Source organism: Elephantulus edwardii, unplaced genomic scaffold (genome assembly GCF_000299155.1).
Source record: "Elephantulus edwardii isolate Elephantulus edwardi_28Jun2011 unplaced genomic scaffold, EleEdw1.0 scaffold00040, whole genome shotgun sequence".
NCBI classification, from domain to species: Eukaryota; Metazoa; Chordata; class Mammalia; order Macroscelidea; family Macroscelididae; genus Elephantulus; species Elephantulus edwardii.
The window spans coordinates 2,384,044-2,398,101 of NW_006399790.1; the positions used below are offsets into that span (position 1 = coordinate 2,384,044).

Consider the following 14,058-nt stretch of genomic DNA (forward strand, 5'->3'; position numbering starts at 1 on the left):
GAATGAATGAATAAAAAAAATTAAATAGAAGTGTCAGTTCTGGCTTGGCTTCAGATAGCAAAACGGGATGTTCTCATGTCTGCGTTTTCATACTTACTGTGTGTCCCTCCTTGTAGGGCAGGAGTGGATTTGGTGAAAGGAATGCTACTTGTGGTCGACTGCTCTGTGATGTGGAAATTTCAGCGAAGGAGTTGATTCGTTGTAAAAGCTACCATTTGTCGGAACTGGTTCAACAGATTCTGAAGACAGAAAGGGTTGCAATCCCAATGGAGAATGTGCAGAACATGTACAGGTATGATCAGTAGTGTGTCATATTTTCCCTGTCTTCATTAGCAGCAGCCAGGCCCATCAATCTTGGGGCTGATGGAACAGTAGTGGGTAGCTCTACTGGAAGAGAAAAAGAAGGAAACCCATCTCCATTACCTTGGTAACTCTCCTGCCTCTCGAAATATGTCTCTCTCACTTCTCTTAGCACCATCTCTTTACTTCCTTAGTGCAGTTTGGAAATGGACAAGAATGCTAGTTTTGTACTCTTAACGGGGAAGGCAGACATTTGGACATAGACTCTTTGAGGACAGGGATATGTTTTGGTCACAGCTAGGGCCTGTAGCAGTGCTTGACACGTGTTAGTCATCTTTGTTGCATGGAAAGAGCAAAAGCATTTAGGTAGCTTTCAGGTTTATAATTGACATATAACTTGATTTAAGCTATGTTTGTGTGTGTGTGTGTGTGTGTGTGTTTTGGAGAATCGCTTCCCTTAAACATTTACAGCTGCAGAAACGTGATGGTAGGTTGTGGTAAGTCAGAATTGACTCATCAGAAGTGGGTGAGTTTTGGAGAAGGGCATTGGAATCAGTGGTATTAATGACTTCATAGACAACTGCTGACTTTATTTTGTTCTAATAACTGGGGTGCTGTTTCCCTAAAATTACACAATACAAAAATTCTTTGCAGTGTTTTAAAGAAATTCTGATTGTAGTCATTTTAATTACTTGATTCTCTTTTTTATTCTTACATCTCTGTACAGTGAATCTTCTCATCTCCTGTACCTGTTGGAACACACCTGGAAAGATGCCAAGTTCATTTTGCAGATCATGTGTGAGCTAAATGTTCTGCCATTAGCATTGCAGATCACTAACATCGCTGGGAACGTTATGGTAAATTTAACTTAGGGGGAGAAAGCATTTCCTGTTGGATTCAGTGTTTACTTGGGGTAGTTGTTATATGATAATGAGTTTAAATGCATGCTTATAAAATGAGTAACTTGTATTCTGAAAGCTGGGCTTCTTTTGTAAAAGGAAGAACTGGTTGGGAGAAGGGGAGGAATGCCAGGTGCAATGTGTTGAAATTTGGGTGAACATTAGGATTATTGCTCTAAACATCTGGATGTGTCTGTTTTATGGAATGGTCCATTTGGGAATAAAGAAATAGCCACGTTGTCAATCTTGGAAGCTCTCTTTGTCTTCTTTACAACGATGATACTTAAAGATAGTGTTATAAATTGCTTAATACTATTTTTTTTAAAAAAATAACAACCCACAAAACACAACAAACCAAAAACAGTTCTTGTTATTAGGAGTAGTTTTTAAAGAGGTGCTATGAATAAAATCACCGCTTACAGTTTCTTTTTGTTTGTTTTGGATTTGAGTGCACTATTAAAAAAGGAATTCTGTTTACTAGTCCAGGACGCTGATGGGTGGACGATCGGAGCGTAATGAGTTCTTGTTGCTTCATGCATTTTATGAAAACAACTATATTGTGCCCGATAAGCAGATTTTCAGAAAGCCTCAGCAAAAAGTGGTGGGTCCAAAATTATATCGTTTGTATTTTTCCTTTTCTTATCCCCTCCTTCCCTTTTTATTTCTTAGATAGCAGTTCTTTGCTGTGATAACATCTGCTTCCAAAATAATTAATCGCCTTTATACTGTAGAAACTATAGAAATGGTTTCACGTTTATTCCTCTCTGTGGATAATATTTGTGAAGTATGAAGACTTTGGAGGGATACGTTAGGCTTCTCTCATGAGTCACTGTACATGTCAAATGTTTTGTTACTTTACCCCCTACCCAAATTTAAATGCCAGTTAATCTCTTCTATTTCATGAATACTTTATTTTTGTATTGCATTTTTATGGTGGCCTAATTGGTAGGGAGTTGTATTGCCATTCCAAGACAGTTCAAATCTATCAGCGGAAAAAAAAAAATCTATCAGCTGCTCCAAGAGCGAAAAAAGAGCATTCTGCTTCTATGTAATTTGTGAGAAAGAAAATATTATTATTGAGGAGCCTTTGTGCCATAGTATATAATGTCAGACTGTTAATATAAAGGTCAGTGATTCGAATCTTCCACCTTCTCAGTGGGAAAAAGCAATCTTTTCCTGTAAAGAATCACAGTGGAGGTTGATAGGAGTCAGAATTGACTTGGTGACAGTGGCATAGTCCATGTTGGACTGCTAACTGAAAGGTTGGCAGTTAGAATTACTAGCCACTCAGTGGAAGAAAGATGAGTCATTCTGCTCGTTAAGATTTACAGCCTTGGAGATGGCACAGAGGATTGGCTTGACTATTAATCAACTTGATGGCACTGGGTTTGTTTTTGGTTTATTGTGATTATGGTCTGCACAGCTTGGTTTTGGATTTAGCCTAGATGATAATATCTATTTAGCACTATTTTACTAGCACTGATAGTAACTGATATAGAATGGGAGTTTAATGTTAAATTGTTAACCAGGGTCTTATATATACTTACATTATCAAAATTGGTACAGAATATACTAATTTAAAGGAATCTACTTGATGCTGAAATATTGACCAATGGTCATTAATAAACTACTTGGGAAGAACATTTTCAGTTTATGGCTATCCTGTAAGCTGTCCATGTTAAAAATGTTGATATTGTTGAAAATACCTATATGGAATAATTTATGTCTTGAATATGTGTATTGAACTTAAGACTTTCTACATTCTAAAATTTTAGGTAATATGATAAGTTGTGCTTTTGGTATCAATTGATTAAATATGCAAAAGTTTTGTGCATATTTGGAAACATTTAAGAATAGACATTGTGTATTATCACAATGTCAAAGCGTCACCATACCCACAAATTAGGGGAGAAAAAGTAACTCTGTGATATAGTATTTTCAAGTAGCTCCCATGTTTGACATTCACTTATATTCATGAACACATTATAATTTTTGGCAATGATTAGAAACATTAACTAACAGTAATGTTTGTTAGAACTGAAATTGGAAAAGGGTGAGTGGTGATGTCTTTCTCTTTGATATTAGGGAGAAGAAGATGAAGAAATTGATGGAGATCCTAGTAAACAAAAGAGGGGACGGAAGAAAGCTGCTTATGCTGGAGGCTTGGTATTGGACCCCAAAGTTGGTAAGATTGGAAGCAAATTGGTTTGCCTTGGTCCTAAGGAATTTCTTAGTGTAGTAGACCTATGCTTGAGAAGCTGGAAAGCCTTGATTGTCTTACAGGTTAGCAAAATGATTTTATAATGAGTTGGAAATACAAATGATACCATTTGAACCAGCAATGCCACTACTGAGAATATAACCTAAAGAATCCAAAACCAGCATCCAAAGTATATGCACACACCCATGTTTATTGCTGCATTATTTACAATAGCGAAGAGATGGAAGCATAACAAACGAGTGGAGAGAAAAACTATCGTAAAGGCACACAATGGAACTCTACACTACGCAGCATTGAAAAAACAAGGAATTTGTAAAACATTACACATCATGAGTAACCCTAGAAGGCTGAGTGAAATATCTCAGTTACAAAAAGATAAATATTGGATATTACCATTGTTATAAAGCAGGTCTGACATGGGGGATTGGGAGGAGCATAAGAGTAGATATATAATGACCATGGCATTGGAACAAATGAAGGAAAGAACTGTCTAAAATGAATATGATTCGGCATTATATGTACTACAACAGCCCAAAATAAGAGGTACATTGCAGAGGACTTGAGTGGGGTGTGTGTGTTGTAATTGTACAATGAATGGATATTAAAAAAAATAGTGAACTAGGGAGAGGAAGGGGTAAAATGTTCAACAGTGAATGCTTGAAAATCTTCTCTTTAAACACATTAAAATCACAATTAAAGGAAAAGATTTTATTAGAAAAACACTTTATAATGACCTTAATTTATCTTTTGTTGTGAAAATCATGGCATGCAGTAAATAAGATTTTTTTTTTTAATCAAGTGACTTGAAGTCTGAGGAGGGAACTTTTTTTTGACAAACGGCAGTTTTATTATGTAATGGCATGTGGTATATAGTAATTTGGTGTTCGATGGATCTGGGATTAAATCCCAGCTGTGTGATTTTTCTACTGCCAGCTTAGCTTCTCTAGGCCTTAGTATCTTCCTCTATATAATAGAGATAGGATACTACTGACCCTGTAGAGATTGGGGAAAAAAAGTTTATTTTTTAACGGTAGTTGTTTAGTATGTCTGACACAGAGTAAACTTTCAGTATGTTTGCTGTTGATATTTAGTGATGGACATTTATTTTTATTAAGTTTCTTCTTAAAGTGAAGAGAACTCTTTCTAAATGTCCTATAGAAATAAAGTAGTTTTCTGTTCATCCTTTGCAAGTAAAAAGGATGGATCGTTCCGCTAATGACATTTATGTATATGTGACTTGGATTTTCACTTTAAACCATATTATTTCATGGAATGGTAGCAGTGTCTTAACTTCTTTTGAATACCTCTTGGCTGTGGATAATTTCTAACATACGTCATTGTATATTTCTAATTGAATATTTTGTCCAATCTGTTCCTTCTTTAGCCTTTTTTTTGAAATGTGCTTTTTCTTCCACAGGTTTTTATGATAAGTTCATTTTGCTTCTGGACTTCAACAGTTTATATCCTTCCATCATTCAAGAATTTAACATATGCTTTACAACAGTGCAAAGAGTTGCTTCAGAGGCAGAGAAAATGACAGAGGTTTGTTCTCAACTGGGGCTCTTTAAATTGAAGTCAAAAGGAGTGCTTATAAAGGAGGAGAACCAAGAGTTAGCCTTCTAGTCTTCCCATTTAAGAATACATTCAATCATATCCTTTCTGAGAGGTCTATAGGAAATAAAAGTATTGGATAGGAGACAAAAACTGCTCCTTTGCCAGTTTTTATATCTATATAAAGAGATAAAATTCACTTACCATCCAACCACCCATTTAAATTCAGTGGCTTTTTTTAAGTCTATTCCTAGTTTCAGTCATCACCACATTCAGTTGTAGAACATTTCATCATCCCAAAAGAAACACTCTACCCTTTAGATGTCGTCTCACCTTTGATCTCCCTCTATCACCTAAAGATTTCTCTGTTCAGGACGATTCAAATAAATGAAATTTTACAATATAAGGCCTACTGCTTTTGGTTTATCTCACATAGTATTCGTTCTGTCTTGGCTTTACCCATATTGTAGCATGTATCAGTATTTTGTTCCTTTTTACTGCTAAATATTCTTGCGTTGTATAATTGCACTACCATATGTTATTTTAGGAATTACTTGTCAGTTTCTTTAAAAGAGGCCAATTGGGAGTTTGATAGAAATTTTACTGATTCTGTGTATCAATTTAGAGAATATTGGCATCTAACAAATGGCATCATATGTCTTACCATGAGTTGTCATTTCATTTATATATAGTCTCATTTCTTTCAGCATGTTTTATAGTTTTGTATGTATGATTCTTAAACTTTTTTTATTGAATTGTTTTCTTTTTTTAATTTTTATTTTTGTTGTGTGTGTACCGTCAAATTGGATCTGACTGGTACAGGAGAAGATTGTCCCTCCTTCTCCAGCAGAGCATCTGGTGGATTTGAACTGCTGTCTTCTGGGATTGCAGTGCATGAATTGTTTTCTAAATGTTTTATGCTATTATAAAAGGAATTGTCAAACTCTCCTTTTTTAAATGCTCATCCTTTGTTCTTATGACATTCAACATACATTGCCCACCCAACCATTTAAAGCCCCTAAGTCTTTGTTTGACTTCTTTATTCATTGTGCAGCTTTTATAAGCACATGGAGTATTTGAAAATGCCATGGCTTCAGTCACGTGGATTTTAGTCTTGTTAGTGACTTGTATAGGTTCTGTATGAACACAGTTAAGTTTTTTAAATTCCTCTTATTTTCAGTATTACCAATAATTTATTCACCATCTTTTTTATTTGATCTATTCAGGCTTTCTATAGTCAATAAAACCTAAATAGATATCTTTTTGATAGTCTGCTTTCTGCTAAGCTATGTCTTTTTCTTTCTGTGAGATCTGTAGTGCTGTCTCCTCACTTACTCCTGATTTTAGTAATTTAATTATTTTAGTCAGTCTAGTTAAGAGTTCCCATTGCAATACGATGGCACCAGTAGCCAGGAAATTTAAAAGGCGCATTGCCATGGGAAAGTCTGCTGTTAGGGACCTCTCCGAAGTACTGAAGAGCATGGTCTCTCTCTGGAGACTAAGGTGCGTCTGATACAGGCCATGGTCTTTGCAATCACTTGTTATGCATCAGAGAGCTGGACAATGTCTAAGGAACATAGAAGGAGAGTTGATGCCTTCTAGCTGTGGTGCTGGAGAATAGTATTGAGGGTACCATGAACTGCCAGGAAAACAAACATTCATCCTGGAAAGGGTTAAGCCGGCCAGCTCCTTGGAGGCAAGGATTCTGAGACTCTGTCTAACATACTTTGGACATGTTGTGAGGAGGGACTGGTCCTTGGAGAGGGACATCATGCTTGGGAGGGTGGAGGGACAGCGCAGGAGGAGAAGGCCCTCTATGAGCTGGATTGATTCAGTGACTGGGATAATCGGGATGGGAGTGTCAGAGACAGTGCGATTGGCACAGGACAGCAGAGTTTAGGAATGTTGTATATAGGGTCGCTATGAGTCGCAAGTGACTCAGCGGCACATAACAACAACAGTTAAAAGTTTGTTGATTTTTTTTAATATTCAAGTAATCAAGTTTGATTTTATTGATTTTTCTTTTATTTGGCTTCCCCCCCTGCTTTGTATTTTTTAATTTTTTTCTGCTTTTGTGTTGGTTGCTCTTAATTTTCTAGTTTCTTGGATAGAAGATTATGTTACCGATTCGATGGCTGCCATCTTCTTTTTTTAAAATTTTATTTTATTAATTTTATTATTTTTTGTGCATGTACTGTCAAATCGGATCTGACTAGTACAGGAGGAGATTGTCCCTCCTTCTCCAGCAGAGCATCTGGTTGATTTGAACCACACACCTCTGGGATTGTATTGCAGCTTCCTGCCACTAGGCCACCAGAGCTCCCTAAATTTTATTATTTTTTTGTGTGTGTACTTCAAAACAGATCTGACTGGTACAGGAGGAGATTGCCCCTCCTTCTCCAGCAGAGCATCTTGTGGACTCTTAACTGCTCACTTTTGGGATTGCAGTGCAGCTTCTTGCCACTAGGCCACCAGAGCTCGCCAGCTGTTGTCTTCTTTTGAAGCAAACATTTCATCAATATATTGTCCTTCAAGCGCTTTATTAATTTTATCCCTTAAATTTTTCTAATTTCCTAATGACTTTTTTCAGTCAGTTTCCTCTCTCCATTCAGTTGTTGGTCTGACCTTTTGTCACTGTTGCTTAATTTTGCTTGTTAACAGAACTTCATCTGTATGGAGTGATAGAGTATGTATTTTTTGCTCATAATACACTTCTGTAATTCATCCATGTTGTTACATTACCAGTAGTTCTTTCCCTTTTGTAAGTTTCATGGGGTTGGGTTTTTGTTTTTTTTTTTGTAAATTTTGGTGAATATCCTTGTGAAATTTCCTATGAATTTATACTTCCTCTTGAATAAATACCTAGATGGTGAATTTGCTAGTTCGCATGGAAAGCGCATTTTAAACTTAATTTTGAAAAGGATAAGATCATTTCCTAAAGTACCCACTTCTGTCTATGAGCCATGTGACCCCTCACTGTTTATAGTGCTTGTCCATCTTTCTCTTTCAGAGCAGCTGCTGTATTTAAACCATGTGCCTTTAGATCTATAGAACAGCTCCTTGCCACTAGACCACCAGAGCCACTCTAGTTCTAGCTTTTGTTCTCTAGTTCCTCAATTTCCACATCTTTTAGTCTCAGTCCTTTTTGAAATTTTGGTAATTGTGATTTTAATGAAAGTTTACAGAAAAGTTGGATTTTTATTCATTCGTGGTTGCATATTTTCCTCCCTACCCTCGAGTTCACTTAAGAAAAAAAATTCATTCATTGTTGCTTAATTTTCTCCCCTCCCCCAGTTCACTTTGCTGTGCACACCTCTTACTCTGGATTGTTGTCAAAAAGATAATGCTTACTCATATATTCCCTTAGAACAATTCTTTCTGTCCTTTCTTCAGAGTTGTTTTACAGCCTCAATTCTGTGTTTCCAGAAGAGAGTCTGTTGGACTTGTGCACATGACATCCCTTGTCCTGTCAGCCATGACCACATGAGTGGGTTCACAGAGGACAAATATGGTTGCAGAGGGGATTTCCTGTGGGACTAGAGGGTAATTTCGCAGAGGAGGTGCTGGGTAGACATCCCCAAAGGTCATGACAGCATTTGCTTTCTTTAAGTATTTGTGTATTCTGTAGGTTTTGCCCTTACTACACCTGCTGTGTGATCATGATCATGACCTGGCCTCCCCAGTCTTTCCCCAGGTTATTTATTTGAGCTTTCCCATTTGAATTCTGGATTAACAGTTGGATCAGTTGGCTCATCAAAGACATTCTGTACAAATAGAACTTGATAGTTTCTGTATCATTCATTTGCACTGCCTCATTTAGACATCCTGTGACCTGTGACAATAGAGCCGGGAAAGAATTGTAAATTCCTGACTGTATACCTTTTCCATTTACTTTTTACTTGATTTCAGTAGTGGATATAAATAATTAGAATACATACTAAAGAGATTTTTTTTCTTATTATCTGCTCTATTGGGAAACAGCAGATCCCTATTACTTGTATGATATCGCTCATTTGAAGGTTATCCCTCATTGTCTAAATGACTGTTCCTATGAAATGGCGTAAAATGAGGAACCAGTGACTATATTTAAACATTTTCAGGCTCAAAAAAAAGAACCTCCCAAACAGTACCAAATAACATGACTGACCCAGAGTGGCCCTAACGTGGTGCTCAAAGACACAGTTCAAAGCGACGGCAGCTTGCTGCGGAGGTGCTGAGTGTAGGTCCTTGATGGAGCTTGCTGCCACAACTCTTGAAGCTCTCGCAATTTGGCGGGGTATGCTGCCATTTTAATACTTTCCTGCAGCACAGACACTGACTGCAGGCTTCAGCTTGCACTCTTCCCCCCGCTGTCGCTCTGTAAAATCCAAAATCTTCTGATTTCTTTTTGGTTGATGAAAATAGGTACTAACATAGATCTTTCGTAAATGCAAAGTGGCATAAAGCAAACGTTCAAAAAGCAGGGGATACCTGTACTTTGTAAAGACTGGCTTATCAAGAGGCATTGAGTTGACATGCTTTAAGCCAAACAGTTTCTTTTTAATTCTGAACCTTTGAAAGGGCAAATATGCCTGGCTTTTCTTTGCAGCCTGTTAATAGAATTAATGGAGGCTTAAGAAAAATAGTCTAATGCTTTCCCTGCTTTTTCCTGCTGTAAATCTTAATGTAAGAAGTCTACTGGTTGCTTTTCTAAAGTGTTGCTATTCTTCTACTGATTGCAAAGCAATTTATAGATAAAAGCTACTACATAAATGCTAAGGAATATCTATGTATTAATTTTTTAAAATGTCATGACCTATTTAAATATTCTCCAGATTTTTAACAGAATCTGCTTATTTGATATTTTGGTTTTTATTTTTTAGTCTGAAACATTTACAGTAATTGCTATGATTTGTGCAGTTTAAAATTCTGTGCTTTTTTTTACAGTACAAATGATTTAAAGCAATAGTTTCACTTCTTTGTTGTTGTTTTGTTTTTTTACATCCTATGATTTCTCTATTTTATTTTTAAAACAATTTCCCTTAACATGTTGCTCCACCATTCTTGCTGACAAGAGGAAATTATTGTATTGTGTAAAAATTCATCCTTTTGAATCATACTGAAATTTACAGTGTCAACTTGTTCTACAACCCTCTCTTAACCACCTCTGGTATACCACCAATGCATGTGGATCTTTACTTTTATAAGAATGAGCTTTTCGAGAAGCCCTGGTGTAGTGGTTAAGTGCTTGGCTGCTAACCCATAGGTTCAAACCCACCAGCAATTCTATAGGAGAAACGACCTTAAAAACTGCTCTTGTAAAGATTACAAAGTTAGGAACCCTGTGGGACAGTTCTCCTTGGTCTTTTAGGGTCACTGTAAGTTGGAATCCATTTGATGGCATACAGAGCAGCAGTTTTTCAAGATTTGCTCATGGGATATGACTCCCACTGAATATCATTTTAGGCATTTATTTCTGAGAAATTTGATTTGTCTGTCATTTCTGTTGTTTGCTCATCAGGATGGAGAGCAAGAACAGATCCCTGAGCTGCCAGATCCAAACTTAGAAATGGGCATTTTGCCAAGAGAGATCCGGAAACTGGTCGAACGGAGAAAACAGGTTAAACAGCTAATGAAACAACAAGATTTAAATCCAGACCTTTTTCTTCAGGTACGTATTTTCACTGAGAGCTCTATGATTTGGCATTGGTAATTTAATGCTATGGCCAAATGCATGTGCTTGTTTTGGGTTTGTGGATGAGTAGTAGTAAAGAGTACCCCAGGGTTTTCTTTATGCCTTAGAATGTAAGGCAGCTGGATCTGCAAAGGCTGAGTCTGAGCAAGCTCTTTTTGCATTTTGGCAACTTTGGAGTCTATCTTAACTTGCTCATTCAGAGATCAGGGCACCACGGATCTGGAAAGGTGATTCAGTTATGTTAAAAACTTCATTTCAGGGATGGTGAGGATTTTCTCTCTCATCTGTGACCTAGTAAGACATATAGCCTAACTGCACATTTTTTTTTTCTTTTGTCTGTATGTATGTGTAGTATGACATTCGACAGAAGGCTCTGAAGCTCACAGCGAACAGTATGTACGGCTGCTTGGGATTTTCCTACAGCAGATTTTACGCCAAACCACTGGCTGCTTTGGTGACTTACAAAGGAAGGGAGGTAAATGATGTACATAACATTCACATCTCGGAAAATACAGTTGGCACTCTTGTGTTTGAAAGTTCCACGTCCATGGAACCAACCAACCACAACTGGGATAGAAGAAGCAATTTAATGGTCAGAGCTATCCCACAGAGGCTAAAGGAAGTATGAAGGTATACTTGTATAGGATTGGCACTGTCTTAGTCTTTATATGTACACTGGATATTGGAGGATGTGTGTAGGTTATACAAAGACACTACACCATTTTATCAGAGAGTTGAGGATCCAAGGTTTTTGGTTTTTGCAGAGGATCCTGGGACAGACACTCCATAGACATCAGGAGATGACAGTATTTTAAACTACTTGTTGTAGTGGGAGAGCACTAGCTTTGTTCCCTTAACTATCATCTTCAAATATACTTTTGAAAGACTTAAGTTTGAGGTTAATAAGCACTTAAATAGTAATGTACTCATTGACTTTGGGGTTTTTTTTCACACTGTGTCTATTCAGCATCTTTTACATGCCAGACACTGTTCTAAGCACCTGGGATAACAGGGTCAGCAAAACATGGGAAAAATCTCTCATGAGGCCTTATATTCTCATATGGGGATTATGTATTGGGAAAACAGACTGCAAATAAATAAAAAAAAGAAATGACAATGACTAAAAAATATAACAAACGCTCTGTAAATAGTTGAGTCCAAGTGGTGAACTAAAGAATGTTTAGATAACTTATTTTAGATTGAACAGAGAGATTTTTAAATTTTTTTTACATTTAAAAAATTTGTATTTATTGGAACATTATTCATAGTAGCAAATAGTTGCAAACAGCCCAGGGATCCATCAATGGACAAGTGATTAAAGAAATTGTGTTACAACAGAGAATTTTATAGAGATAGTAAGGACTGAGGCCTTGATGATGTGACGTAAGGGAGCCAGTTATAGGTAGATCAGGAGAAAGATCAGTTTAATCATAAAGATCAGCAGTGAGAAGACCCTAGTGATAGGGAGAAGTCAGTGAAAGGTTTCAAGGTGATGGTTGCATCTGAACAGAGAAGGAAACTGAGAAGAAAGCAAAGGGCCCTGGTGACATAGTGGTTAAATAGTCTACTTCTCACGTCAACACCAGTTGGTTCTAGCCCACTCTATAGGGGTGAGAAAAGGCAGTCTGCTTCTGTAAAGTTTTACCACTTTTTTACTGTGAGTTGAAATGGACTCAGTGGCAGTGGGTAGGTGGGGAGTAGCCTTGATTGAATGGGGCCAGAATCAGCTGGGTAACCAGTTAGGAGACTTATTAAGTTAGTTTTGGTTACAGATCGTAGTGTTGTTGGCTGATGGTATTGGTGGAGATGAATTTGTGAAACATTTTGAAAGTGTACAGGATTTGCCAGTGGAATGGTATGTGAGGAAAAGGAAGAACTCTAGGAGGATTCTGTTATTTTTCCTCTAGCTGTTTAGCTAGTGAGATCATTTACTAAGATAAAAAATAAATGAGAGAGATGAAGAATTTTATCTTTGATATATGCTTGAGATCTGTAACTGATTTGCAGGTAGTCATACTAAATAGGCAGTGAGATGTATAAAGTTCTAGGAGTCTGTCAAGACTGAAGTTACAGTTAAAGGTGCAGTAAAGCATCATTGGCTTTAGAAAGATGGGTCAGAAGTCAAGCTTATTTGAAGTATTGTCATTTGAAGGAGCCCTGGTGGCGTAGTGTATTGTGTGCTATGTTTTAGGCTGTTAACTGTGTGCTCAGTGGTTTAAAGCCACCAGCTACTACCTAGGGGAAGATGAAGCACTTCGCTTCCTTTAAATCTGTGGCCCAGTGGAGGGTCTGTATGAGTCAGAAGCATCTCCATGGTAGTAGGTTTTGAGTTTTTATAAGCTGCATATAGTTTAGTATTATTGGCATGTTTTTCCCCCTTAATTTCTATTAGAATGTTGTTATGTGCCGTTGAGTCAGAACCAACTCATAGCTAATCCTCCACAGGAGGCTCAGAGGCTGTAAATAGGATGGGAGGAAAATGCCCATCTGTCTCCTCCTGAGCAGCTGGTGAATTTAAACTGTAGGCTTTTTGGATTTGCAGTACAACTCTTTACCACTAAGGAGGCCACCAGCCTCTAATGGTAAAAAATAGATTAAATGTAAAATTCTGTCTCATTCCAGTAAATAATTGTTTTCTGTGATTGAAGTTATTTAGTAAAATTTCGTGCATTTCTAGTGTCTCCTGTGTAGGACTGTACAGGTTGAATTGTATGAACACCAGGATGTTCAAAAGCTATTCTTCTATTTGCAACCCCATTCCACAGACTTGAATAAATCCTATATTAAGCATTAGTGATGTGTTAGAAGCTTTCAAATGGATAATTTCATCTAAACTCCACAACATTCCTTTAAGTTATAACATCCCTGTTCATAAGATCCTCATTTTGTAGATGAGTGAGATTCAGATACAATTCAGCATGTGGCTGTTTTGAATTTGGGTTTGAATTATTATCTCTTGTTAATTAAAGAAGTATGGGGAATAAAGTGTAAATAGTGCTAATTTGCTGAGATTTTGGAAAACCCTTGTAACTAGTGATTGGTTACAAGGGTGGGTTTTTTAAAAACTGTGTTAATGTTGTTTGTCATATTTCAGTATATCTTTGATAACATTTGTTCTGCTTTATATTATACCTTTCATTCCTGAAAGGTCTTTTTTAAGACTCGTATCAAGACACAGGCCATTTTACATGAGAGAATATACATATTTTAGGGGTTAGTTAAAGTGAGGGAATGATGTTTTCAGTTTCTTAGGCTAAGTTTACTTCAAAATTATTTAAATTTTATTTCTGTATATGTATCCAGTGGCTTCTGATAGAATACCATCTTATTTTTGTATTAGGAAATGCACTCACTATGCCCCAACTGGGTGATAATACACGGGTTGACTATTGAGATTGGATCAAGGTTACTCT

At 36.9% G+C, this 14,058-nt stretch overlaps 1 protein-coding gene across 1 annotated transcript in view; it reads left to right on the plus strand.

Annotated features, from left to right (window-relative positions):
- POLA1 (polymerase (DNA directed), alpha 1, catalytic subunit) overlaps nt 1-14,058 on the plus strand; it is a 361,002-nt gene that overhangs the window by 58,731 nt on the left and 288,213 nt on the right. Inside the window, 7 exon segments of the mRNA XM_006903771.1 lie at nt 117-292; nt 1,028-1,157; nt 1,681-1,800; nt 3,285-3,384; nt 4,838-4,962; nt 10,472-10,621; nt 10,998-11,120. Coding sequence (XP_006903833.1) covers nt 117-292; nt 1,028-1,157; nt 1,681-1,800; nt 3,285-3,384; nt 4,838-4,962; nt 10,472-10,621; nt 10,998-11,120 — 924 coding nt within the window.